General features: G+C 57.5%; 1 protein-coding gene across 8 annotated transcripts in view; it reads left to right on the top strand.

The window, feature by feature from the left end:
• SEC16A (SEC16 homolog A, endoplasmic reticulum export factor) overlaps nucleotides 1-26085 on the top strand; it is a 33322-nt gene that overhangs the window by 1886 nt on the left and 5351 nt on the right. For 4 of the 8 annotated variants that reach the window (XM_032308245.1, XM_032308248.1, XM_032308247.1 and 1 more), the window contains exons 2-25: nucleotides 2678-6323; nucleotides 8155-8291; nucleotides 11309-11406; nucleotides 12472-12598; nucleotides 13081-13255; nucleotides 13355-13529; nucleotides 14614-14756; nucleotides 15318-15379; nucleotides 15487-15625; nucleotides 16004-16249; nucleotides 17254-17351; nucleotides 17986-18067; nucleotides 18273-18390; nucleotides 18572-18683; nucleotides 18870-18975; nucleotides 19557-19697; nucleotides 20566-20679; nucleotides 20885-21077; nucleotides 21645-21890; nucleotides 22370-22452; nucleotides 23257-23400; nucleotides 25556-25636; nucleotides 25790-25846; nucleotides 25953-26064. In XM_032308245.1, coding sequence (XP_032164136.1) covers nucleotides 2742-6323; nucleotides 8155-8291; nucleotides 11309-11406; nucleotides 12472-12598; nucleotides 13081-13255; nucleotides 13355-13529; nucleotides 14614-14756; nucleotides 15318-15379; nucleotides 15487-15625; nucleotides 16004-16249; nucleotides 17254-17351; nucleotides 17986-18067; nucleotides 18273-18390; nucleotides 18572-18683; nucleotides 18870-18975; nucleotides 19557-19697; nucleotides 20566-20679; nucleotides 20885-21077; nucleotides 21645-21890; nucleotides 22370-22452; nucleotides 23257-23400; nucleotides 25556-25636; nucleotides 25790-25846; nucleotides 25953-26064 — 6571 coding nt within the window. In that variant the 5' untranslated portion in view covers nucleotides 2678-2741. Of the gene's footprint in view, nucleotides 1-748; nucleotides 836-2677; nucleotides 6324-8154; nucleotides 8292-11308; nucleotides 11407-12471; nucleotides 12599-13080; nucleotides 13256-13354; nucleotides 13530-14613; nucleotides 14757-15317; nucleotides 15380-15486; nucleotides 15626-16003; nucleotides 16250-17253; nucleotides 17352-17985; nucleotides 18068-18272; nucleotides 18391-18571; nucleotides 18684-18869; nucleotides 18976-19556; nucleotides 19698-20565; nucleotides 20680-20884; nucleotides 21078-21644; nucleotides 21891-22369; nucleotides 22453-23256; nucleotides 23401-25555; nucleotides 25637-25789; nucleotides 25847-25952; nucleotides 26065-26085 lie in introns of all 8 variants that reach the window. The other 4 variants (XM_032308244.1, XM_032308251.1, XM_032308249.1 and 1 more) reach the window with 4 other exon arrangements.

Genomic DNA, 26085 nt, shown 5'->3' with positions numbered 1-26085 from the left:
TCCCCCAGGTGCCCAGATCTTTGCCATTTTTAACAGTATTTAGACTCCCTTCTCTAAATGTGTTTGATCCTGTACTTAGGAAGGTTGGAGTTTATGGTGTCTTTGGGTGGAGTGTCCCAGAGTCTGACAGGGCCATCCACACTCACAGTTGCCGTGAGGGAGATTGTAGGCAAAGGGTGGTCTCCCGGGTGCCTTCTGGCACTCCTGTGGGTTTACACACTCCTTGCCTGAGGCAGCAGCTCTGAGTGGATAGGTGTGGGCTTCAGGCATCTCGGTCCCACAGTCAGGAATTTGTAGTTATGCCTCTGTAAGAGCAGCCCCTGGTGCCTCTGAAATACTGCCTTTTTAAGTCAGGTGACCAGAGGTTACAGGATGACTTCCTGGAGGGAGTTGAGCCCCCTGGGGTCAGGAGAGAATGTTCACGGTTGTTCTGGATGCAGTCTGCGTACTGGTTAAAAAGCTCTCAATTTCGGGCTTGGCGGGGAGAGTAGGGGATTCTACTCTATAGGGAAGTGATAGCGTTTGCTTATAAAATGGTTTTTAGTCTGGGAGAAAATAGTTTTTAAAGAAAGTTTCTTCAAGGAAAGCGTGTAAGTATAAACCTGTGAAGTTTACGTTTTTGATGACATTTCCCTATTAAACAACAGTAGGGATTAAGGCATCCCAGAATCTGCTGTGGGTAGAACTTTGCAAGATAAAACTCAGAAGAAACCTTGGAAATTGTCAGATTGCCTCTCTCACTTTACAGATGAAGTGACGGGTCACAGAAAGGGAGTGTGCCCGGCGCCATTCAGCTGGGCACCCAGCCTTGCTCTCCCAGTCATACCTCCGCTGGGTAATCCTCTGGGCCTCTGCCATGTGTGGCTTTTCTCTTCTCTTTTCTTTTCTTCTTTCTTTTTTTTTTTTTTATTTTTTTTTTTTTTTTTTTTTAATTTTTTTTTTTTTTTTTTTTTTTTTTTTTTTTAGATTTTATTTATTTATTTGACAGAGAGAGAGATCACAAGTAGGCGGAGAGTCAGGCAGAGAGAGAGAGAGAGAGAAGCAGGCTCCCACTGAGCAAAGAGCCCGATGCGGGGCTCGATCCCAGGACACTGAGATCATGATCTGAGCCGAAGGCAGCGGCTTAATCCACTGAGCCACCCAGGCGCCCCTTCTTTCTTTTTCTTTTCAAAGAAAAGCTTTAAAATGCTGCTTAGAATGGCCGAGGGTCCTCTGCTAGAGCCTTGCAAGGAGGAAGTTGTGTCTTGGAGGGTGTCCTGGGAGAGGCTCTTTTCCATGGAAAGCTGAGCTGTAAGCGTTCTTGGTTTTGAAACAGCGGCTTATAACCCGGTGAGGTCTCCAGTGCTGATCTTAATATAGTGCATTAAATGTGAGTGAGTTTCAGCGTGCTCTTCCCCAGGAAGGTTTCCTGTTGGCCTGGGACAGGGCATGTGTGGGCAGCAGTGGTAGTGGACTAATGGATTCCTAGGACTAGTTTCCAGAGAGACATAGGAGCTTTAATTTGTAAATAGCTATATTTAAGAGACATTCATAAGTGCGTTCTTGTATCTGGCTGCTAGAAAGATTTCCAAGAGCATTAATGTTGTACCTCTGCAGAAACATGTGGGTTAGGCTCTGGAGTCCTTCTGCAGTTTCTCCCTCTGATGTTGACTTATCCCCGTGATGGGCTGAGCTTACCCTGTTTGTTTGTGAGGGCGGTACTAGGGGGAAGGACTTACACATAGAAAAAGACAGTGACTGGGTTTTTGTCTTAAAAGTATAGGTTAACTGTTCAAGATTATGCTTAATGTATTTTATTTAGAAAAAAACCCACCCCAGCAAGAAAAAATACTGTAAAGATGAGTTTGGTCCTTTGTTTTCTATAAAAGGTTTGTTGGCATTCTGTTATTGAAAATTTTTGAATGAAGTCAGTTGGGCAGTTTTAAAGCTGCTTTAAGTTTACTTGGGGTTTTCATCCTGGGCATAGTTGTTACAGCTCTGGTGGGCAGAGGCCACTTGTCCTGCTGATGCTCTTCTAGCAGTCATCACACAGAAAAGGAGACCTTTTGCACGGGGGCATAAAAGGCGTTTTTATTTATTTTAGGTTTTGCAGCTTGTACTGATTTGTGCTCTATAATGCTCTTTCGTTAAAATGGCAATATAAATCTTCAACTTGTGTTTTCAAGATTTGACGTTAACCTGTGTGAGAAGTGTGATGTGCAGTGTTAATAGAGGAGGAGGCTCTTTCGGGGTCTGGTGGTCATTTGGGGAGTTACCAGCATACCTGGTGGTAAGACCAGCAGTCCACTTGTATTTCATCTCTGCCTGCTCGGTGAGGGTGTCGCGGAGGCATCAGGCATTCTGCGCTGGTATTCAGTTGGGTTACGAGCCACAGAGAAGGCAGTGACTTGTGTGAAGTCAGTCCGGGAGCTCCGGGCGCGGCCTGCGTTTGCACCCCAGGCTGGTGTTGTCTGCCTTCTTGCCTGCTCACTCAGTGGCCCTCGCAGCAGCAGCAGCCCCTCCAGGCCGCAGTTCTGGGCAGGAGGGGTGGGAGCAGAAACAGCTGGCTTCGGGACCGAAGACGCAGACTCTTAAGTGGTTTCCAGCCTCTTTCTGTTTTTTTAGTTTTCCTAATTCTGTCTGGGAGTTTGAATATATGGATTTTATGCTAATTTCTTCTTTTTCTTTTTCTGTTCAGATTAAGGACAACCTATATCCTGCTTCTTTCTGTAAGCAGCATCTAATTGTGCAGAAGATCAGTCATGCAGCCGCCGCCGCAGGCAGCCCCGTCAGGCATGGTTGGGCCTCCTCCAGCTGGGACTCCTCAGAGCATGTTCTGGTCCAACAGACCGTACAGGAGACAGGCAAATAATAATGCACCCGTAACTCCGATCACCTGCCCGCTGCAGCCGGTGACGGATCCGTTTGCTTTTAGTAGACAGGCGCTACAAAGTACATCCTTGGGCAGTTCGTCCAAAAGCAGCCCACCCCTTCCGCAAGGCCCGGCCCCACCAGCGTTCCTTCAGCACCCTGGTCTGTCTGTGGCTCACACGAATGCTGGGGATACTCCCCAAGGACCGATGTCGCAGCCCAGAGCAGATGGCAGTCTGTTTTCCGGTGTGCTGACCCCTTCAGCACCATCAGATCCCGAGGGGAACAGGAGTACCACAGTGGTTCCCAGCTCGGAACCTGAAACTCAGACTCTGCCACATCCTCAGTATGTTCCAGGAGCAGGTGTGGACAGCTCTCATGGGGGCCGTCCGCATACGAACACGCTTGGGCCCGATAGGCCCCTGAGTAGGCAGAACCCACACGACAGTGCCACGGCATCAGCACCATCCCCTTTCTTCCCTCAGCCTCGTCAGCAAATGCCAGGGCAGTGGGGACCAGGGCAGGGAGGCGCACAACCCTCAGGTCAACATTATTGGCCCCGCCCGGAAGGACCTATCCAGAATGCGCTGCCCCACACCTCCGGCGTTTCTCACTTCCCTGCTCCGTCTGCCCTGCGTCATGGTCCCAGCCACGAGCAGCTCAACCCACTGGTGTCTTTGCCAGGACCCTTAGCCAGTGATGGAAGCAATGAGGCAGCCTGCCTGCAAAGTGGAAACCGTTCAGCAAATAACTTTGATCCTGAAAATGTGTTCAGGCAAAATTCTAAAGCTGGGAATACTCGGGCGAGCCAGGAGCTCAGGCCAAATCCAGGAGTGAACAAAGAGCAGTTGCCGGACCTTGCTCTCAGTAATCCCCTCACTCAGGGTAATAGCCCAGAAAGCCATTTGCACTGCCCCCCAGGGGCCGGGACCAGCCGAGCCGTGTCAGAAGTGGACTCCGGGGCTCTCTCCATGTTTTTCCAAGGAGGGGAGACAGAAAATGAGGAGAACCTCTCATCCGAAAACACCGGCTCTGCTGGTCGGTCTGACTTTGGTGGCTTCTCCCCCAGCCCTGCACTTGGTCACCCTCCTGCACACGTGGGAGCAGGCAGCATCTACCAGGCCTTTCCCAGAGGTTCCAACAGCGAGGCCACGCAGCAGGGAGGACACCCGCACCCTTACTTTTATCAGACTGCAGGCGCCCCACCTGACTGCCCCCCCGCAGCAAGTGCTCCCGGGACCACGTGGGGCGGTGCACCCAGCGCAGGGGTGCACGCGACCAGCAGCTCGCAGTCTGAGAATGTAGAAGACCTTGAATTCATTCAGAATCAGGAAGTTCTGCCAAGTGAGCCTCAGAGTTTGGACCTTTCCTCCCCCAGCGATCAGGTCAGATATGGGCCCTTGTCCGGGCCAGCCGTTCCCAGGCTCGGCGTTGTGGGCCACTCTGGGGGCGGGGGCCCAAATCTCGAGGCCCCAGATTCAGCGCCGCACCCCGTGCAGTCTGATGGTGTGTCATCCGGTTACAGCGGCAAGAGCCACAGGAATCTCCCGAGTGTAGCCAGGCCCCAAGATGTAGGCACTTTCATTCAGCAAGAAGTTGGAAAACCTGAAGATGAGTCTCCAGGGAGTTTTTTTAAGCAAGTTGATTCTTCTCCTGTGGGAGGAGAGACCGACGAGACCACTGGGAACCAGAGTCACCACGGCAGCCTGTCCCAGCCCTCAACCCCAAGCCCCCCAAAACCCACTGGAATATTTCAGACAAGTGCAAATAGTTCTTTTGAACCAGTGAAATCCCACTTAGTTGGAGTCAAACCCATCGAGGCCGATCGCGCCAACATGGTGGGTGAGGTGAGAGGGGCCGTTGCCCACCAGAAGCAGCGCAGACCCGCTGCTGCCCCGCCTGACACGTCCCCCGGCAACCTGGAGCAGCCCCCGGACAACATGGAGACCCTGTTCACGCTCCAGGCCTGTTCTCCCCCCTTTTCTGTACCTGCGGAGCCGGGGCACGGGCTCGTGCACACCGGGGGACCACCCCTGGAAATTCTGCCCCTGGCAGCCGAGAAAAGGCCTTTGGCCAGAGCCCAGGGGGTTGTGAAGTGTGAGAGCCCAGTGACGACGTTGTGGGCGCAGAACGAGTTGCCAGATTTTGGAGGCAACGTCCTTCTAGCTCCAGCTGCTCCTGCGCTGCACATGCCTGTGAAACCGCCGCCGTCGGAAGTGATTCAGCCTCCAGATGAGGGCGTGTCCGCTCCGCAGGCCCGGCAACCAGGCTCCGGCCTTCTGCAGAGTGGGGACAGCACTGGTGCTTCTGAGAACCTCGAGAACCCTCCCAAGATGGGAGAAGAGGAGGCCCTCCCGTCCCAGGCAAGTTCTGGCTATGCCAGTCTCTTATCCTCGCCGCCCACTGAATCTTTGCAGAACCCACCAGTCTTGATTGCCCAGCCTGATCGAAGCTATAATTTGGCTCAGCCCATTAATTTTTCTGTGTCCTTACCGAGTCCTAATGAGAAGAATCAGCCCTGGAGAGATGCTTTGGTCGGGGATAAACCCTTGGCAAGCAGCTGGGCTCTGGGGGGGGACTCTGGAGACAGCGCCCCTGTGTCTGGGAGAACAGCCGGCCCTCTCACCCGCTTGCCTTTGCCTAACAGTTTTGCGCACAGTGGTTTTCCACAAGTTCCTGGTACTTCAGAAATAGCTTCTAATCAACCTGCTACTTTGCTGGTTCAGCCACCACCTCATCCAGTTCCAAAGAACTTGGTTTCAGAAAGCCAAAATACTGACAATGCAGAGAACGGTCTTCCCGAGTTGGTTAGTGGCCCTGCTGGAAGCACAGGCGTGACGTTGGTGCCGCCTGCGAATGCTGCCACAGCACCTGCTGGCCATAAGGCAGATCACGCCAGTCAGCGGGAAGAAACTTCTGGAGCCCTAGACCTCACACCCAGTAGGACTTTGGAAAGTGCTCTAAGAATGTGTAGCCCACCCCATTCTGACAGCTCCGCGTGTCAGCACGCCGCCAGCAGTCATTCGAGGCCACCTGGGCCAGGGCCGCGTAACTCAGACCATTTCTACCAACAGGTGATGAAAGACACTCAGGACCAGCGTGGCCTCGAGAGAGCCCAGCAGGAGCCAGCACCGCCTCCTCCACAAGGGCCCAAACCGACATGTTCAGAACCTTCAGACCCGGGAAGTCCACCTGTGCAGGGACAGTCCCAAAACTCGGTCCCACCACCCCCAAGTCCAGCTCCGGCTGACACAGGTCAGCCGCTGCCACCCCGGCCACCTCGGTCTTCCAGTGCATCAGTCGCGTCCGCCAGCTCGAGCCAGGCAGCCGTGCGGTCGGACCAGCCCTGGCTGCAGCCGCCGCCTCCAGACCTGGCATCTTACTACTATTACAGAGCGCTGTACGATGGCTGCCAGTCCCATTACCCCTCGTCGTACCCGCTGGAGCCTGGCGCGGCCCCCCTCTATTACCAGGTACGATCAGGCGCTCGCACTTGACCCCTGCGACCAGTGGTTCCTTTCTCTCGAGTTGTGGGCCCTGGTGGGCTTCTGTTGCTCAGTTCAGAAGTAATCCATAGTGCCACCACCGTGCCGAGTGCCAGCTCCAGGCATAGTGGCGGGGGACGAGTGCGCCTCTCACAGATGACCAACGCAGCCTGTCTCTTGGGAGTTTACTCTGCACAGCTGTGTATTGCGTCATAAGGGGTACCTGATTATTTATTTCACGCGGTATCCTCCAACTCCCATGGCTGAGAAGCTGTCTGTCTCCTGTCCCAGTGGCGGCTTCTCTGTGGAGAAGCTTCGGGCAACTGGGATAGCCCCTGCGAGCTTCAGCGTGGTTTTGGCATGAAACACCTACCTGGCGAGTCGCAGGGATCTGCAGTCTTTGAGGTCCCTCCTTGAGAATAAAAACATTTAAAGGTAAAAGTGAGGTCTGGAATGTCATCCTAGTGAAACAGCCAAGGGGGATGAAATTACATAGACTCTGAGGCGTGTGGTGGCCCCAGCAGCGGGGTGGGGGCGGCCGCCATGCTGCGTGGAAGCCTCGGCCTTCACGGTGGCACGTGCTGGCACGTGAGCCTTGCTGCAGTTGGGTTCTGCCTGGTCTGTGTCGCTCTGCAGCGCGTGCTTCGAGCACACACATTGGATCGCTGTCTGTGTCTCGTCACGTCTAGTTGCAGCCCGGCATCACACAAGGTTAGCTGAGTTCAAAGGAGTGTGCATTAGAGGTTTGGAAAGCACAGTCCTCCTGGGCAGGGGCGGGTGGCCCTCCTGGGCTCTCGCAGTCAGAGGCCGATGGGGTTGGGCCAGGCGGCAGCCCCCAGCGACAGGAGGCTTAGGTCTCCTTAGTGGGCTTTGAGCATCTTTGGAAATGTATGGAGAGCGCACAGCTAACCACCGAGAGCAGCAAATCCTAGATCCTGGAAGGAGCCCGTAGGACTCCTGTTGCCACACGTCGAAATTGACTTCCAATGCGCCCAGAGCCCGAGGGTCTGGCAGAGTGTGAGGGGGTCAGTGTACCTGCTTTGGGTCTTTTGTGCAGTGGCTACGTGTGCGTCCCGGGAGCTCCAGCCAGAACCTGGCGTCACCTCTGGGATCCCGCTTCCTGGTGCCCTCTGGCTTTGTTGCCACAGCCTGTGGCAATGGTCAGGAATAAGTCCGTTTTACGTGATTCCTCCTCTTTTGCTGGGTGATGGCAGAGAGTCAGGCTTGTAGACCAGAGGACTGGTTCCATCTCCTAGACCAGAGGACTGGTTCCATCTCCTGCCGGGATCCCTTCATTCCTGCCCCCGGTCTTTGCACAGCTGCCCCTTAGAGACAGAGCCGTGGCCATTCATTGGTCCGCAATGGGGCTGAAAGCCTCAGGAGAGGAAAACGTGATCCTCTCTTGGAGGCTTCCTGGAGCTCGGGGACGCACTGAGGTGGAACCCTGGGTAGTTTTCTTACCTAAGGTGGCATCTGAAACAGCACAAACTTAGGGGGTCACAGCACCTCCACTTTCGAGACCTCAGGGACCAGAAGCCCAGTGGGGCCCTCTAGAGTCTCCGCGGCTCCATAGGGGCTGCCCGCTGACACACTGGTTATCTGCTGAGCAGGCCCAGGGTGGTCCCTTCGAGGAGGATCCTGCCGCCCAGCGGCGGCCGCAGATTTCCGACTGTAGGCTTTCTGTTTTGCATGAAAGAAGCCCCACGTCTAGTGCTCCTCCTGGAGGGCCGTCCCTGGTGCCGTTTAGAGCTGGTGCCAGTGGCTTGATGCATTGTCTCTTTACTGGTCTCTGATGTTACGCACACCCTTCTTCCAACAGGACTTCTACGGTCTGTATGAGCCCAGGTACAGGTCCTACGACAGCACGGCGTCTGCCTATGCTGAGAACTACCGCTACTCCGAGCCTGAGCGACCCAGCTCCCGAGCAAGTCACTGCTCAGACCGGCCGCCTGCCAGGTGATGGGCCCCGTGGCGCTGGCTGTGGGAGGAACGCGGTGCCCAGAGAAAGACGGTGCTCCTGAAGAGTTGTATCAGCATGTTTCTTCTGTGTGTAATCAGCACGGGCAGAGCGCACAGGCACTTTGGAATGGGACAAAGCCCTCCCCTGCGGCCATGCTGTGCAGTCAGCCAGCGCTTGGGCGGGCAGACCCTTGGCGGGGTCCTCTCGGGGCCAGCTGGTCACCCCACTGCCGGGGCACGCACAGCTCTGGTGTTCGGCTGCCAGGGTGTTCAGGGCCCTTAGACCGTGGCAGCTTTGCCCTCGTGCTGAGCCTCTGCCACGCCACTAATCACAGACTTGCTTGGTTCTTTGGCCAGGACGCCTGCCCATGTCCCTTTCCCAGCCCTGCCCCGTGTGCGGAGGCCCCCGCACACCTCTGTCCTGCTGCTCTCTCTTTTTTTTTTTTTTTAAGATTTTATTTATTTATTTGTCAGGTATAGAGGGAGAGAGAGCGAGCGGGCAGAGGCAGAGGGAGAAACCGGCTCCCTGCCGAGCAAGGAGCCCGATGTGGGACTCGATCCCAGGACACTGGGATCATGACCTGAGCCGAAGGCAGCTGCTTAACCAACTGAGCCACCCAGGCGTCCCCCTGCTGCTCTCTCTTGCTGACCAGGCACATCTCGGCTGTGGGGTTATAGATGAGGGGTTCTTTCTTTCTTTTCTTAAGGTCTGTTTATTCGAGAGAGAGCACGAGTGCAGAGGGACGGGCCGGGGAGGGAGAATCTCAAGCAGATTTCCTGCTGAGCGTGGAGTCCGACGCAGGGCTTGACCTCACGACCCGGAGATCATGACCGGGCTGAGATCAGGAGTCAGATGCTTAACCAGCCAAGCTTCCCAGGCACTCCTGGATGAGGGATTTTGAAAGATCCCTGACTTAGCCAAGCAGGACCTCAGTGGGTCCCGGGGCTCCCACTCAGAGCCACGGGTAAAGCCGCAAGGGGCAGCAGGCGTGTTTACAGTGTGGTGTTGCTGCCTGCCTTCCAGAGCCTTCCCCTGTACTTGCCCATCATCAGGTTATGGGGGGACAAATCACGGGGGTAGGTTTTACTACCAGAGTATGTGGCTTCTTGAACTTAGAATAGAGGAGGTCTGATTGCTGGTGGAGACCTCGTGTGTGTGCTGCCTTTCAAAATCTTGGGGTCCTTGATAGCTTGTCTGCAGATGAGGTTCTGTCTCCGTGAGCCTTTGCCTTTTGAGCTGCCCTCTCCTTGCACCACTGACCTGCACATGGCCCAGCCTTCTAGGAACTTCTGTAAGAAAGTTCCCGAGGGGTTAGCTCTTGGATAAGCAGTTGGAAGGAGAGGTTTGAGGTTAAGTATTCCGACTCGGGGAAAGCCGTGGGCAAGTGATTCCTAGAAACCCGTAGGCATGGAGGAGGGCACAGCCAGGGCACAACTCGCCATCCCGGTTCCTGTCTGCTTGCCCACCTGCAGGTTAACATGGAACCTATTCTGAGACACTGAAGATGGCCCCGTGCTGCCCTTGAAAGTCACCCAACCAGAGGCTGGGCCAGGTTGCACAGGAGTGGGCCCGTCCCATCTCACAGTGTCTCTGTCCTCTGTTCCTTCACTGCTCTCCTGTGTCGGCTCTGTAGAGCAGCCTGTTCTTCCTGCCCTGCTTTGGTTGGCGGATATGTGTGCGTGTGTATGTGCACTTGGGCCTGGTATGAGCACGTCCCTGCACGGACGTGTCTTTCGTTCTTGTGGCTGTCTTTGCTAGTGGATGAACGGGCTTGGGTGGTGAGGGCAGTGAGTAGGTGGTGGGCTCTTGGTTCTGCCCTGTGTCAGGTCATTATTCTGAGCCCACCACTGGTGTCCTTGGGGGCCTCCGCTCTGCAGATGGGTGGGGTGGAAGGTTCTCCTCCAAAGCCCTGGGAAGGGGCCTTGTTCCTACAGCTAAGCCATGGGAGGGTGCTCCTCCCAGGCCGCCCGGCCTCAGCTGAGTGAGACATTCCTGAAGAGCCATGAGAAAAGTCACGCTTTAAATATCAGATATTGTCTAAAACTTGTTATTAATAAATACAAATGCTAGCAAGTGTTCCCGAGAGTCTGACTGCCCCGGAGGGTGGCTCAGTTGGCTCAGCGTCCAGCTCTTGATTTTGGCTCAGCTCTTGATCTCAGGGTTGTGAGATCGAGCCCCCCCCCCCCCCATAGGGCTCTGGGCTGGGTGTGGAGTCTGCTTGGGATTCTATCTCCCCCTCTGCCTCTCCCCAGTGCTCCCTGTCACCGCGTGCATGTGCTCTCTCATTCTGTTGGAGGGAACAAAAAGGAATCCTACTCTGTGGAAGGTCTGACAGCTGACATCACTACGTTCTGCTTTCTGTGCGCTGAGTCAGACTAGTAGCTTGGTTTGCGAGGCCGGCCTCCATCAGGTGCCTTTTCGGCCTCACAACAGTCACTTTTAAGAGGCCCACGCCAGAGGCTAAGCCAGCCACAGCCCCGCACCTGGATGCACAGCGTCATGCGTCCAGAGGACACAGCACATGGTCTGTGTGCGTGGGTTTAACGGCTCCAGGCGTTTCGCTCCCGCTGAGTGCGATCCCAGGGGCCCGAGAACTTGTTTGGCCTCGGCGTGCAGGGCCCAGTGCTGAGCACACAGAGGGCGGCCGGCTCGTGGATGCCATGTGGCGCTTAAATAGGTACCCCAGGGGGGTTTTACAAATCCTGTGCATTTGTCAGAGAGCACAAGCCAGGGGGACAGCAGGCAGAAGGGGAAGGAGGCTCCGTGCCGAGCAGAGAGCCCGATGCAGGACTCGATCCCAGGACCCTGGGATCATGACCTGAGCCAAAGGCAGACGCTTCACCGACCGAGCCATGCAGGCGCCCCGAGAAAAGCTGTGTGGGAGGGGTCCCAGCCTGTCCCCGTGACTGTTTCGGATTTCCGGCTCCGCGGCAGTCGAGTGCGTGGCCCGACGTCGCAGCCTCATCTCAGAAGGGAGTAGGCGGGTTGCTTTAATGGTGTTGTGTGCTTTCAGGCAAGGGTACCCCGAAGGTTACTACGATTCCAAAAGCGGATGGAGCAGCCAGAGTGACCACTATGCGGACTACTACTCCGGCCAGTACGAGTATGGAGGTGCGTGTGGGCTTCTCTGCGGCCCCGTGGGCGCAGCCCGGTGCTTGGCTCTGCTCTGCGATCGCTTCTCAGGAGACTGTTCCGTTTGTTCTCGTGTGTTTTTAATCCAGGTGCCGAAAGTAGTTGAAAGTAAGCTGTGTCTGGAAATACTTCCGTCGCTGTCTTTCATTAGGAAGTGATGATTTGATTCTAGCGTGAATGTCTCTATCACGTTAGTCGTTTCCTTTGACTTTCTAGCAAAGCGTGGTGATGAGTAGTTCCAGAGCAGCCTTGTCTTTATGTGGTTACTTAACTGATTAAAATAAATAAAGTGGGACACCAGCTTCTGGATCGCACTGGCCATGTCTGCCATGCCAGGGGCCTCCCGTGGCCAGGGGCCTCCTCCTCGTGTGGTGCAGACATCGGGTGTCCCCACCGCACCCGGTGCTGTCTGCTGGTCTTGGCGTGTTCCTGCTGGGCCTCACGTGCCCTTCAGTGGCCCTGCCTCTCCCTACTGTGTGGTGCCGGGAAGGGTCCTGGGCCCACAGCCTCTTGGGTGTCCCAGCACGGCCACCCCGCCTGCTACTCCCCACAGGCCTCTTTGCCTCCTGTGTTTGTACCGTTGGAAACTCACACCTGGCACAAGTGAAGTGGCACATCTAGTTACAATGTTAACATGTTTTGTTTTGTTTTGTTTTGTTTTCAATTTTTTAGTTTTGGAATATTTCTTAAAACTTCTTAGGTCATGTTAGAAGACTTGTAAGGGAAATTTGTCGTCATGGGATTAAGTGTTAAAAAGTCATGACTACGAATAAAATTTAACAGAGATGTCTTCTAGCGGGTTTTTAATCGTGTGTGGCGAGAACACCCAGTGGCCAGCAGGTGTCACGTGTATAGGTGGGACACCACCCAGGCCTCACAGTTAATGGCCTCCAAGGTCATGCTGATTTTGGAGAGGAAAGCTGGGTTCCTTTAAGAGCCTGGAGGCATTCTTCAGTCCTGGGGTGGTGTGGTTTCTCTGGCTCGGCTTTCTGAGGAGTGTCTTCTCTCTCCTGTTGTCATAAACCATGAATCCCCTGCTTACAGACCCAGGTCGCTGGGACCGGTACCACTATGGTTCCAGATTCAGGGATCCCCGCACCTGTGACCGGAGATATTGGTATGACGCTGAATACGATGCGTACAGGAAAGAGAACTATGCTTACGGCGACAGGTTGGTACAGCGCACTTGATGAGAAGGGCTGCTCATAGTCAGAGCTTTGCTTCTGCGTCTCTGCCATCGTGTGTCAGTTACCCAAGTTGCCATTGTGTTTGGGATCCTGGTGATCAGCTGACACTGGAGTCCCTGTCTGAAAGAGAACCAAGCCCTGCTGGCAGTTCCCACCTGGGCTGTGGGGAGGGGAACTGGCCTCAGCACAAGTGCTGGAAGTCGGCTCCTCCTCTTCTTGGGTCCGGGAGAGGCGCGGCTGCACGCAGCATGAACTTGAAGGATGTTTCTCCAGATCTGAAGGCAGGGATCTGAACTTGGGCTTGGGATGTGGCCGCTTTCCCGAGGGTAGGGCCTGACTGGTCTTTTAAGGGTCACGATCCCCACAGGGGGTGACGACACGGTGCTTGCTATTGGGTGGCAAAGGGCTGTCACCCTGGCGTCACCTACCCACCGTCCTCTTTCCTTGCCTCTGTCAATGGTTCCAGCAGGTCCGAGAGGTATGATGACCCCTGGAGGTACGACCCTCGCTTCACGGGCAGTTTTGACGACGACCCCGAGCCCCACAGGGATCCTTACGGGGAAGAAGCGGACAGGCGCAGTGTGCACAGCGAGCGCTCGGCCCAGAGCCTGCGCAGTAGCTTTAGCTCCCACTCGCGTCAGGTGGGGGCCCTCTCCCTGTCCCTTCACACGTGACCGTGTGCCTGAGTCCCCTGTGTTCCCAGGAGTTGATTTTTTTCTGTTTGCTTGATGTTTTCCCAGAGTCAGATTTACAGAAATCACAGTGTGGCTGCCGCTCCCTATGAGGTCCCACCTCCTCCCGGCTCCTTGCCTGGCGATTATGCGTATGGCGCCTACGGCAGCAATTTTGGCAGTGCCCAGGGCTTCCCGGAGTACGGCTATGCTGCTGAAGCGGGCTGGCCCACCACGGAGCAAGGTGTGTGTGCGCACGGCACCCTGTGCTCACACAGGTGCAGAGGGAGGTCGAGTCATACTGCCGGGGTAGCCTCTCAGGCCTAGGGTAGTGGAGGGAATGGATTGCAGCTCATGGGAATTGCCAGTGGCTTGGCCTGGTCTTCTGTGCAGAATAAGGACTGCTGTGAGTCCCAGAGCTTGTGACAGCGGCCAAGAGCTGCCCAGCCTGTCCATAGTAGCCACATTAGTGTGGCTTTGAGGACAGTCTCCCTGCCAGCCTCTTGGGTGCAACCGCACTGTTTACCAGTGCTGGCCACTTGGGTAAGTAGTTTGCATGGGAAACTCCCTAATTCCTGTGCAAAGCTCCTGTGCCACGTTCTCAGCCCCTCTTGGAGACGATCCATCAGACGCTTTTCCTGGGAGCCCTCGACGCAGCGGTGTGTGTCAGCTCCTGTGCAAATCTCTGTGCTTCAGGCATCAGCTGTTGTCGTCCTTGTGGGTGCCCCGTGCTCGTCGCTGCCGGGTGAAGGAGGAGCTGGGGGCACGGACGCTCTGGTGGGGCCTCCGGCAGCCAGCGGCCAGACCTTGCTTCCAAGTAGCGTGTGCTCGATGCACGGGGCTGTTTTACAGGAGTTTTGTTTCTAGGAGAGAATAGTTCTCGTTCTCACTTTTTACAGTTGAAACATTTTCGGGCACACACCTGAGTGCTCCTTTTTTTTTTTTTTAAGATTTTATTTACTCTTCTGACAGAGATCACAAGTAGGCAGAGAGGCAGGCAGAGAGAGAGGAGGAAGCAGGCTCCCCGCTGAGCAGAGAGCCGCTGAGCAGAGAGCCCGATATGGGGCTCGATCCCACAAACCTGGGATCATGACCTGAGCTGAAGGCAGAGGCTTAACCCACTGAGCCACCCAGGCGCCCCCTAAGTGCTCCTTTTTGATGGGCTGTCTCATGATTAGCGCCTTCCGGTGGAAAGCCAGGTGGTTGTCATCAGTCCGACCTGGGGTGCCAGCCGTATGGGCACTTGGAAACGCTGGACTGTCGAATTGGTCCAAAAGCAATAAAAAGGGGCAAGGTGATTGTTTGTTTCTCACTTTATTTAAACGTAGCTCCGTCGAGACCAACTTCTCCGGAGAAGTTCTCAGTGCCTCACGTCTGTGCCAGGTTCGGGCCTGGGGGTCAGCTCATCAAAGTGATCCCGAATCTGCCCTCGGAAGGACAGCCTGCATTGGTTGAAATTCACAGCATGGAGGTAATTGTGTGAGTGGAAACTGAGTCATGGGACTGTGCTCTGAAGAAGTGACCTTGGAAGATGCTCTTTTCCCACGAGTCTTCGGTTCGTGGTGGTTGTGTTGTGCTGGGCCGTTTCTGCGTCAGAGGGCGGGACGCCGAGCACCTGGCGGGTGTCCCCTTCAACTTCGTTCCATTGCAGATTTGTTTGGGCTTTATTCGTGGCTCTGGCTTGGCAGGAAGGACCCTGCTTGTGTTCATCTTGTGGCTTTTGGTCACGGGTAGAGGAGCTTTGTGATCTGGTGGCAGGTGGGGTGGGGGGCCCGTTCCACGGTCCTGGCAGGCCTCTTCTGAGCACGCGTGAGGGCCCTGCCTCTGTTGGAGGGGAGACCTGGTTCTGAGTGCTCCAGAGAGAGTTTGAAAATCATGGTGGGACAGCAGACAGGCCTGCGCGGGTCGGGGGGCGGGCAGGGACGGTGCCAGGGCCGGGAACTTAGCCAGTGCAGCCGTGGGCATGGGCGGGTGTCGCTGTGCGCCTGCCCCCCGCGAGCTGCTCTCTCTCTGTACCCTCTGCCCGCCTCAGACCTTGCTGCAGCACACGCCGGAGCAGGAGGAGCTGCGCTCGTTCCCGGGCCCGCTCGGCAAGTACGTTCCCCGCCGAAGCGTCCTCGGCGTCCGCAGGGAGGCGGCTGCTGCGCTGGGCCTCGCAGACACGGGTGTCGCTGCTCACGGAGCGTGTGTCCTTCTTGCAGGGATGATACCCATAAAGCGGATGTTATTAACTTCGCACAGAGCAAAGCGACAAACTGTTTGCAGAACCAGAATTTAATTGACAAAGAGTCTGCGAGTCTCCTTTGGAATTTTATTGTTCTCTTGTGCAGACAGAACGGGGTACGTTTCTGTAGCCTGCGGCTCGGTTTCCCCAGAGGACTTGGGTGGAATCCCGCGCCACACAATGTGTGGAGGACAGCGGTGCTGTCCAGGGACTCGCTCGGGGAGACTGTCCTCGTGGTGCTTTGGGGAAGCGGAATTCCAGGGCGTGGGGTTTGGGGTGAAGGGAGGTTCGGGTCTGCCTCTGTCCAGTCACCTGTGGTCTGTCCCTCCTGCTCCCGGCTGCTCCCCAGGACGTGGAGTTGAGGGGAGGGTGCTCACCTGAGGAGTCCTGTTCGGGGCCTCACCTGACCTGGACCAGCCCCCACCCACCCCCCGCCACAGGAAGTTCTGTGTGGAGTGAAACACTTTGTTCTTCTGCTCCTGTGGCCCCTACAGACCGTGGTGGGAACAGACCTCGCCGAGCTTTTGTTACGAGACCACAAAACCGTGTGGCTTCCTGGGAAGTCACCCAACGAGGCCAACCTGATCGATTTTACTAACGAGGCTGTGGAGCAGGTAGAGGAAGAGGAGTCCGGGGAGGCCCAGCTCTCGTTTCTCACCGACAACCAGGCTGCTGGCAGCAACACCCTCGAGAAGGAGACGGAGAGATTCCGGGAGCTGCTGCTGTATGGCCGCAAGAAGGTGAGTGGCCACGAGCCCCCGGGATCCCCGGGTGGCCCTAGCGTGCGCGGTCCTGCTCTCGGGAACGGTGGCACCTTGACTGCGACCCAGGGCTAGTGTCTGTGGAGTCCAGTGTGTTCCCTCCTGGCAGCAGAGCCGTCTTCCGAGGGTTGCCGGGGTCGGAGACTTGCCTGTGCACAGGTACGCCCCTGCTATGTACACGTCTCAGACAGACTTGTGCGCGGGACTGAAGTCAAACTGTTCTCGCTCGGTTAGGCATGCCCTCGCTGTCACCTCAGGGGCGCAGGTGCCGGGGGGGGTGCCCTGCAGTGGCCCAGCGCCAAGCCCTGGCCATGGAGGGAAGCTCCCCGTAATCGTGCAGCCTGGAGCGAGGGCCGCGCCTGCGCTCTGGCGGCTGGGGTCTTATGGGCCCAGAGTTCTTGGTACTTTGATCTCGTAATGGCAGCTGGAAAGCTCGTATTTGGTAAATAAACCATTTTCACGTGGACGTTTTACGACGGATTGGAGCTGTGGGATCTGTCAGCTTTGCTCAACGTTTCCCTCTGCTGTGAGCCGTCCATCTCTGTGAAGACGCTGTCCTCTGAGTGCTACCCCAGATGATTCTGGACGCAGGGGGCCATATTAGTAAAGGCTCTGTCCGTGTGGAGGTGGTCATCGTGGAGAGCGCAGTTGGAGGCAGCAGGACCGCTGCTCGCCCGTCTTTGTTCCGTATCCGGGTGCTTGCTCTGGACGCTGCCGCAGGCAGCCGACCCAGCAGCACGGGCCTTCGCAGACTCGCTGCCGCAGCAGCTTTCTGGCTCAGGCAGATTGGGAAAAGCGGGCTACTGCTTCGTGTCTGAACTGGGCGCGTGTGTTGGCCGGCCTGTGACTCATGCACTCCTTCCGTGCGCTCCGGTCCCTTACCCCTGCCGCCCACCATGCGTGACGACCCCCGGGTGTGGCTTCTTGCTTGCGCACGTCACCGAAGTTCTGGGGACGTCGGTAACCGCTGACATGCTTTGCAGGATGCTTTAGAGTCTGCGATGAAAAATGCCTTATGGGGTCACGCTCTGCTGCTTGCAAGTAAGATGGACAGCCGGACACATGCCCGCGTCATGACCAGGTAGAGAATCTTGCTGTGTATACTATTTCTGGGCACGTCCTGCTGGCCTAGTCGTGCTGCCTGGTCAGCTCTTGGAAGCACCGTGACTTGCAGGGCTTGTCTTGGAAAGCTGGGGCGTGTCCCCTGCACCAGGCTGCTGTCACACTGGCGTGGACATGCTGGGCCCTCTTCCCTGCGGTTGTACTGCTGACAGCCTTGTAACCGTTTTTTACCACAGAGTTTTCTGTGCTCTATGAAACCAGCACGAATTCTTCAGTCTTTCTCAGTTCATTTGTCAAACTGCTGGGCTTTTTGTACACTGGGCTGGGGTCAGGCCCGCGACAGTCATCAAAGAACCAAAATGAAACCGGCCTTGTTTCTGTTTGTCATTTAAACAGAGTCAGCTGGGGCCCCTGGGTGGCTCAGTGGGTTAAGCCGCTGCCTTCGGCTCAGGTCATGATCCCAGGGTCCTGGGATCGAGCCCCGCATCGGGCTCTCTGCTCAGCAGGGAGCCTACTTCCCTCTCTTTCTCTACCTGCCTCTCTGCCTACTTGTGATCTCTGTCTGTCAAATAAATATTTAAATAAAGTCTTAAAAAAAAAGTTTAATGAAAAACAGGGCCAACTTAGCTTTTTCTCTCCTCGTGTCTACCTAGGTTTGCCAACAGTCTTCCAATCAATGACCCTTTGCAGACAGTGTACCAGCTGATGTCAGGGCGGATGCCTGCTGCGTCCACGGTCAGTGAACAGGGGCTCTCCAGGGTCCCCGTGGCCTGGCTTCCCGGGTCACTCTCGTGAGAGCTGGCCTCCAGGGCCACAGAGCCTGCGCTTTCTCTTGTCCCGGCTTCTGCGCTGTACTCTTGGATCTCAGCCGTGACGAGATGAAAGTGGTGCCCCCTTCTGAGGATAAGGGTTGGTTGGTTTGGCTTTTTTCTGACCTCAGTGTTGTGGAGACGAGAAGTGGGGTGATTGGAGGCCGCATCTTGCTATGGTTTTGTCCAATCTGAGCAGCAACGTGGATGTGGAGTCCAGGGCCATGGCCACCATGGGCGACACTCTGGGTAGGTCAGGTGTGGGCACGGAGGTTGGGGAGCCCGACACGCTCGGGCGTGAGAGCCACTGTTGGGTGTGGAGGGCCACGGGGTTTTGCCACTCGTGTGGCCCTTCTGGCAGTCGCTATGTGTTGAGGTTTTTGGGAGAGCTCAGAGGTCCTGAGCCTTGGCCTGCTGTATGTCTCTTCAGCTTCCAAAGGTCTCTTAGATGCCGCGCACTTCTGCTACCTCATGGCCCAGGTCGGATTGGGGGTTTACACAAAGAAAACAACAAAACTTGTTTTAATTGGATCGAACCACAGGTGAGGACCGTCAAGGTGTCTGTTTTCCTTTAGAAAGGAAGCATCCCTCCGTGAGCTGACCCAGAAACCGTGCACGCACACCTGGCAGCGGTGGCCTCCGGTCTTGGTGGGGTGCTGTTGGTCATGTGGTGGGACGTGCTTCTGGGTGCCTTGTTCGGACACTGAAATTATTTCTTTTTTCAACAGTTTGCCATTTTTAAAGTTTGCAACCAATGAAGCTATCCAGAGGACAGAAGCCTACGAGTACGCCCAGTCTCTCGGGGCGCAGACCTGTTCCTTCCCCAATTTCCAGGTGTGCAGGAGCCACACCAGCCCGTGGTTTGAACAAGTGGGCGGTCAGTGCTAGCAGATGTTTGTTCGTTGAGGGCTTTTGAGCTCTTCCCCCCAAAATGATAGTTTTTGGAAATCCTGGGGAGTCTTTTGATCTGTACCTCTTGAGAAGTAAGTCCTATCGAATTGAGGATTTTCTTTGCATTTAAAATGTTTCCTGAGTGTTTGGTTTCCAGTGCTTCCTGTGCACAGTTTGCAGCGTCGTGGGTGGGTGTTCTGTGACCCAGGGGGCGTGTGGGTATAAACACTGTAGCGCAGGGTTTGTGGGGACGACTGTCCCACCGTGCTAGCTGCTGGCTGGCCAGGGCACTTGTGGTGACGAGCCCTGCGTGACAAGCCTACAAAGTGTGCTAAAGAGGAAGAGGGAGTTTCTGAGAAGCTTAGTTGCAGCTTTCATGAGAAGTCCTTTGGGGAGGGGCTCAGTGCTGCTGGGTGGCCGTGAGGCACACGGGGCATTGGAATAGCGCCAGCTTTGGGGCTGTTGGGTGACACGGGAGCTGGGGAGGTGTGTCAGGACAACCGTGCTACGCTCCGTGGTCCCAGGTGTTCAAGTTCATCTACTCCTGCCGCCTGGCTGAAATGGGGCTGGCCACGCAGGCCTTCCACTACTGTGAGGTGATCGCCAAGAGCGTCCTGCTGCAGCCACACAAGCATTCGCCCGTGCTCATCAGCCAGCTGGCTCAGGTACGTGTTCTCAGACGCCCCCGCAGCGGCGGCGGATCCCTGCGCTCAGGCACTGAGGGGTGACCGTGTAGATGCTGGGGACTTTTTCTTGAGCAGCTTGTGGAATTCAGGCATCCTTGGGCAGGAAGTGGGTGTTTTGAACTTTTTGGGGACCCCAGCCCGCAACCGAAGCCGGGCCTTAGCTTCGAGGGGAGAAGGACGGCACGTCCAGCACGTCTCGCTGCGTAAGACAGACGCCTGCGCGCGGCCTGCGGGAGCGGGGGAGGTGCGCGTGGGACAAGGCTGGTCGTCGGCCGGTGCATGCGGCCAGTGCACCCTCCCCCCAGGACCTTCGTTCTAGGGAATGCGCTTCCGTGACAGCTGAGAGAGTGTCTTACTGTGGGGAGTTTCCGGCGTCCACGGACGGACACAGAACAGTCAGCGCGTCCCCGTTCCTGCGGCTTCGGCAGCTGCTCCTCAGGGCCTGCGTTCCTCACACCTCCGTCCCGCACGCTCCCCGCCCTGTCCCTGCACCCCCCCAAGGCCCGTCAGAGTGTGCACGTCCCGGGTTAGTCAGTGTTTTGATCCCTGAAGCGCAGTCTGTGGAGTCGGGGACGGGCGGCAGCCGCCGGCCATGGGGGCTGCTCCACGCGGGCCGCCCGGCGCGCCAGAGCCAGTCCCGCTCCCACACTCCTTTTCCGGCGACTCGGCAGTGCGAGCGACGCGTCGGGCCGGGTCACCACCACACGCTTCAGAAACCTTGGGTGGCAGGAGCTATCCGACCGGACCCTGAAGATGCCTTTTGTTCTGGCTGGTGATGGCTTTTGAAAACACAGTCCCTTGTCACGCCAGGTAGTAACAGGGCCCTTTCCTCCCCGTGTGTGTCCAGGTCGCATCCCAGCTGCGGCTCTTCGACCCGCAGCTCCGAGAGAAGCCTGAGCAGGAGGCCTTCGTGGAGCCGGCCTGGTTGGTGCAGCTGCAGCGCGTGGACAGGCAGCTCAAGGTGCGGGGTGCTTCCGGTCTCGGGCCCGGAGGTCGGACACGCTGCGACTGCAGTGGTTCACATGCCTGCCGCGCGTGAGGGGCGGAGAGTACGCTCGAGGGGTGTGCGTGTTGGTCAGCGCGCTCCCGGGAGAGGGAGGGCCCTCCTGAAGCGCGGCCGGGCGAGGGTCCGGCTGTCGGGAACGCCTGCCCTGTCTCTCCCTCAGGAGGGCGCCGCGGTGTGGAGTCGGGACGGGACCTTTCCCCAGCGCTGTCCCAGCACCCCGAGCTCTGAGGCCGGCCCGTGTGATGGGCTGGCTCTCGGCCCGCCGGGGGGCCTGGGCGCCGGCAATCCGCTGCTGGCGCCGCCTGTGCCCAGCGCTGAGCACCTCGGCCAGGGGGTGCGGCTGCTGCCTTCAGGTGAGCCCCGCGCTGCTGGAGAAGCCGCGGGCCTCCCCACCTTCCCCTCGCCGCCGCTGCTTCCGCACGTGGAACACTGCCCTCCTGCCCGAGGAGAGCGGAGGGCATGAGTCTTCCCTTCCCCCTCCCCACGCTTGCTCCCTCGATGGGTCTGTTGCGTCTCCCAGCCTTAAGCAGCCGTCCGAGCGGGCGGGGGTCCTGCGGAGCTCTGGAGGGGGAGGAGGGGGTCGGGGAGGGCTCCGTGAACTCCGAACTCTGTTTTAGGCCCCTGCTCCCGGGTTCCGCTGGGGCCTTGCCGGGAGTCAGGGCCCAGGCCCCACGTAACATTTGATGATGTCCTCCCCTTGTCCCTAAGAAGCGTATGTTCTGCTTTTCCCCCAATGACTGACGGGCCTGGCATCGTCAGCACTCTTGCCGTGACGACTGGTTCTCTTACCCCGTAACGAGAGAACGTGGCCCTGGGAGAGGATGTGTGACAAAGTGTTGAACGGCCGCCTGTTTGCTTCCCCGAGTGCCCAGAGTCCATACCAGTAACTCAGGCTTCTGTTCCCTGCTCTCTTGGTGCAGCTCCGCCGACGCTCCCCGACAGCCAGCCGGCCCTCCCCGCCAGGGTGCCATTGTTCCCGGTCCCCCCAGCCACGGGCCCCCTTGAGCTGGGGCCCGGCTGTGGACCCCCGGCGGCTGTCTTTGGCTTTCCAGAGCCCTCTGGGTCTGACCCTGCGGCTCTCTACACGGGGCCTGGCCTGCCCCCTTGCGCACCGTCTCTGCCGGAAAGTGAGCACGCACCCCAGGAGGCCAGGAGCCAGGACCCAGGTAGGCCTGCTGGAGCGCCAGCCCGAGAGCAGAGCTGGGGGGTTTGGCATCGAAGGAGGAGGTTGGTGGAAGAGCCTTCAGTCATCTGAACTTGACACAGGTTTTGTTTGTCAGCATGTGCGGAGGGTTCCGGAAGCCGTAGGGTGGAGGGCTCACTGATGTCAGTGCTGCCTTCCTCCGGGACTCAGCTGCGTGTCGGCGTGCGGGTGGGAGCAGATGTCCGGGGGCGGCGAGCGGGCCCCACGAGGCTTCTTGTGCCTGCCGTGGGCCTTCCTGTCTCTGCCCTTGAATAAGGTGCCGCGTGCACTTCGCTTTCCTAAAGAAACGTTTCCGAGAACCTTTCCGGTTTCAGACTCTGAGCCCCGCGGTGGGAGGCCCTCGGCCAGGGAGAAGCTGTGCCGTGTCGCACGTACATCGTGTCAGCTCCTGTCCTGTGTCGGCGACGCGGAGCCCACAGTGGTCCTCTCCTCTGTTGACAGGGGCGATGCTACCGGAGGCGCCGGGTAGGAGCTCACTTCTGGAGCTGAGAGAAGAGGGTTTCGGTGGAAACTTTGCTAACCTGGTACTTGCCCACTTTTCTCCCCCGAGCTCTTTTACTTAAGTTGCGTTGATTAGGAGCCCAGCCTTGCTGTTCTCCAGTTGTAACGGGAGAATCAGGAAAAGCGCGCAGCTGTGCCTCGTTGCTCCTCGGCTGGGGAGCCCTCGCTATGCGCAGGGTCGCTGGGAAGGCCGACGAGCTCGACCACTTAGTGGCGCACGGACAGCCCCTCTCGGGAGGCTGCGTTGCTGACGATGACTTTTCCAAACCGGAAAGGCCTCCCCGGTCCTGCACCCCTCTCTGCAGTAGGATCCCTGACACCTCACTGTCCGTCTCGAGATCCTTGCCGCGTGTCTCGGCTGCTCTGGCCGCAGCGGGGAGGGACACGTGCTTTTCTGCACGGCGTGTCCCACAGCCGCATCTCCACACACCAGGGCTTCTGGGGGCACGCTGCCACAGGCACTTGCCATAGGCCAGACTTCTGCTGGGCGTTCTTCCATGAAAATATTCTCACGTAAAGTGAGTTTATGGAAGACGGGGTCTTCGCTCAGTGATAAGCGAAGCGATAAACTGAAAAAAAAACCAAGTCTTTGTTTTAACACACCTCCTCCCCGTCTGCAGCTAGCGTCCCCTCGACACACACTCTCAAACCTCTTCTTCCAGGCCTGTAGTGCCCAGTGCACCCCAACACAGTTGCTTGGGGGAGCAGGCGGGAGGCTGGGGCTGCTATCCCTTCCCCTCCCCCGCTCTGCTCTCATGGCTCACGGGTTTTCAGGGCCCCCAGGGAGGTGCCTTGGGTGAGCCTGCTCCCGTGTTGCCTTGGGACAGGGCTCCTCCGGCGTGTCCCAGGACTCTGACGCGCCCCCGGCGGGGGAGGGTGCTAGCTCCAGTGCTCTGCAGCCGCCGACGTCCGCTCCAGAAGTGAAGAGACCCGCACCGGCAAACAGAAAAGACACTAGGGAGCCCAAGAAGGTGAGACATGGCCTGGCTCCGGCAGGGTGGGGGCCTGGGGTCCAGGGAGGAGGCACAGCTCCCACAGACCACTTTCCCCTACACTGGCAGCGGGCCAAGGCGTTCCCGTTGTCCTTGGCACCCACCGAAGCCTGCAAAGCTTCCTGAGTGCCCGTGTGTCCATGTCCCTGTATGACCACTAGCCGGAGCAGAGTTGGAATGGGACCAGGAGGCCCCATGGGTCCCCATGGCCTGTCAGAACCCACCCCAGATGGTGGCCTCTTCAGACTTTGGGACCTGTCCCATAACTTCCTGTAAAGGAGGTTAATCTTTCGAAATCATCGGGTCATGGTATCTGTTACAATGCAGCTGCTAAAATTTTATATTTCCTCTTTCTTGGTGATAGATGTTGGTCTTTTTTTTTTTTTTTTTAAGATTTTATTTACCTGACAGAGAGAGAGAGATCACAAGTAGGCAGAAAGGCAGGCAGGGGGCCGGGGGGTGGGGAGCAGGCTCCCTGCTGAGCAGAGAGCCGGATGTGCGGCTCGATCCCAGGACCCTGGGATCATGACCTGAGCTGAAGGCAGAGGCTTAACCCACTGAGCCACCCAGGCGCCCCGGCCCTTTTTTAGATGGGTGATGACATATGACGTGTGCTCCTTGTCTCTTTTGGCGAAACCACTCCTTCCTCTCAGGGCGTGCCTAGGTCTGGGCATAGCTGTGTGTCCAGTGTGGGAAGGTGCGACCTGGCTCTTTTCCTAGACAGTTGCACGCGGTGACCCCAGCAGAGCCAGAGAGGCCCAGTCATTCCTTGTCACCAGCCCGGCTGGTGACATTCCTGGTTCCCGCGCACACAGGGTGGTCGGGCCGCCCACGGCGGCCTCTCGGCGGGGGTTGTGGTGCCTCCTGGAGCTTTCACTTCGCTCCCTGACGAGTGGGGGTGCCGAGCACCTTTCTCACGCGCCTGTCACCACCTGTGTGTTTTCCTGCGTGGTGCTGGCTTGTCTTCTCCCGTTTGAGCATCTTGGCCCCAAGTCCTCTGTGACATGTGTGCGTCACCGGTGCTGTCCCCCAGCCTGCAGACCGTCTCTTTACTCTCTTCACGTGGGTTTACGCGAGACTTGTTCTTGATTTCCGTACGTTTAGCAAATCGAACTTTAGTTAACTGTTAGCCTCTTTTTTTTTTATTTTTTTATTTTTTTTTATTTGTTTATTTGACAGACAGAGATTACAAGTAGACAGAGAGGCAGGCAGAGAGAGAGGAGGAAGCAGGCTCCCTGCTGAGCAGAGAGCCCGATGCGGGGCTCGATCCCAGGACCCTGAGATCATGACCTGAGCTGAAGGCAGCGGCTTAACCCACTGAGCCACCCAGGCGCCCTTTTTTTTTTTTTTAAGCTCGTGTTTATTTATTAGAGAGAGCGGCTAGCGCACAAGCAGGGGGAGGGGCAGAGGGCACAGGAGCAGCCGGCTCCCCACCAAGCAGAGCACCTGACACGGGCCGCATCCCAGACCCCACCCCGGCTGAGGTCGTGACCCGACCCGACACCAGAGTCGGGTGCTCAAGAGACTGAGCCGCCCTGGTCCCCCTTGACGCCTGGCATCACAGGGGGACACAGATCAGATTCCGAGTGTGCGTGAGCCTGAGCTAGAAGAGGACGCTGACCCGTCGTGAGCGCTGTGGAGCTCAGAGCGGCGGGTCTGCGAGCACACACACCGCTGCCTCCTTGTCTGTTTCCGCTGAGGCACGGCCTGCCGGGATGGAAGTGAGCGTCCCTGACGTGTGTGTTCTCCCAGCACAAGGCCACAGGGCGGGGGACTGTCCCCAGGGCCCACAAGGACATGCTTGCTGCCGCTCAGTCTGGGAGAATGCCAGAGCCTGCCGCTCGTTGGCATTCAGACAGGAAAAGCTCCAAAAGGCACGTGTTCAGATGTGAACCATTTTAACTGTTTTTAAGGGCAGTTCCATGGTGTTAGCTGCCCCCGCCCGTCTTCGGGACTTGTGTTCTCAGATTGGCCCTTGGCCTCGGTGCACACCGTGCCCCTCCCCTCCCGCATCTGTGCGTTCGGCTCCTCTGGGGCCTCCCTCCTAGGAGCTGGTCCTCAGGGCCTTTCGGTGCTGGGCTCACCTCACGCGGCACCGTGTCCTCGAGGCGGTTCTGATGGTTTTCGTGTTTAGAGCGGCGAATCCTGGTTCTCCCGTTGGCTGCCGGGGAAAAGGAGGACAGAAGCTTACTTGCCGGACGACAAGAACAAATCAGTGAGTGCTGTGGAGCGCGGCCCCGAGGGGCATGCGCGTGCCCGTGCATGGGGGTCGCCAGTGCGCACGGGCCTGGTCACCCAGGCCCGGAGGCCGCAGGCGCTGCTTCCGCTCGGCTCTGTCTCCTGACATTACTTTTCATGATCGCGGCAGATCGTCTGGGATGAGAAGAAGAACCGGTGGGTGGACGTAAGCGAGCCAGAGGAGGAGGTACGTCTGGGTTCCTCGCTCTGCTTGCCTGGGCCCTCGCTCCGCATGCCGTCCCGGCGGCTCCGGGTCCGCAGGCAGGGCTCTGAGCCAGCTTTCCCCTCCACAGAGGAAGGCTCCGCCGCCCCCACCCATCTCGCTCCCCAAGGCTCCGCTTGCTGCGCCCCCTGGTCCTGGAGGGCCCCCGAGGGCCTCTGTGAACATGTTCTCTAGGAAAGCAGGTAACAGAGTCGAGCCAGAAA

Source organism: Mustela erminea, chromosome 12, assembly GCF_009829155.1.
Source record: "Mustela erminea isolate mMusErm1 chromosome 12, mMusErm1.Pri, whole genome shotgun sequence".
Lineage (NCBI taxonomy): Eukaryota > Metazoa > Chordata > Mammalia > Carnivora > Mustelidae > Mustela > Mustela erminea.
The sequence above is the reverse complement of the archived record's forward strand: the minus strand, read 5'-3'. Positions and strand labels throughout refer to the sequence as shown.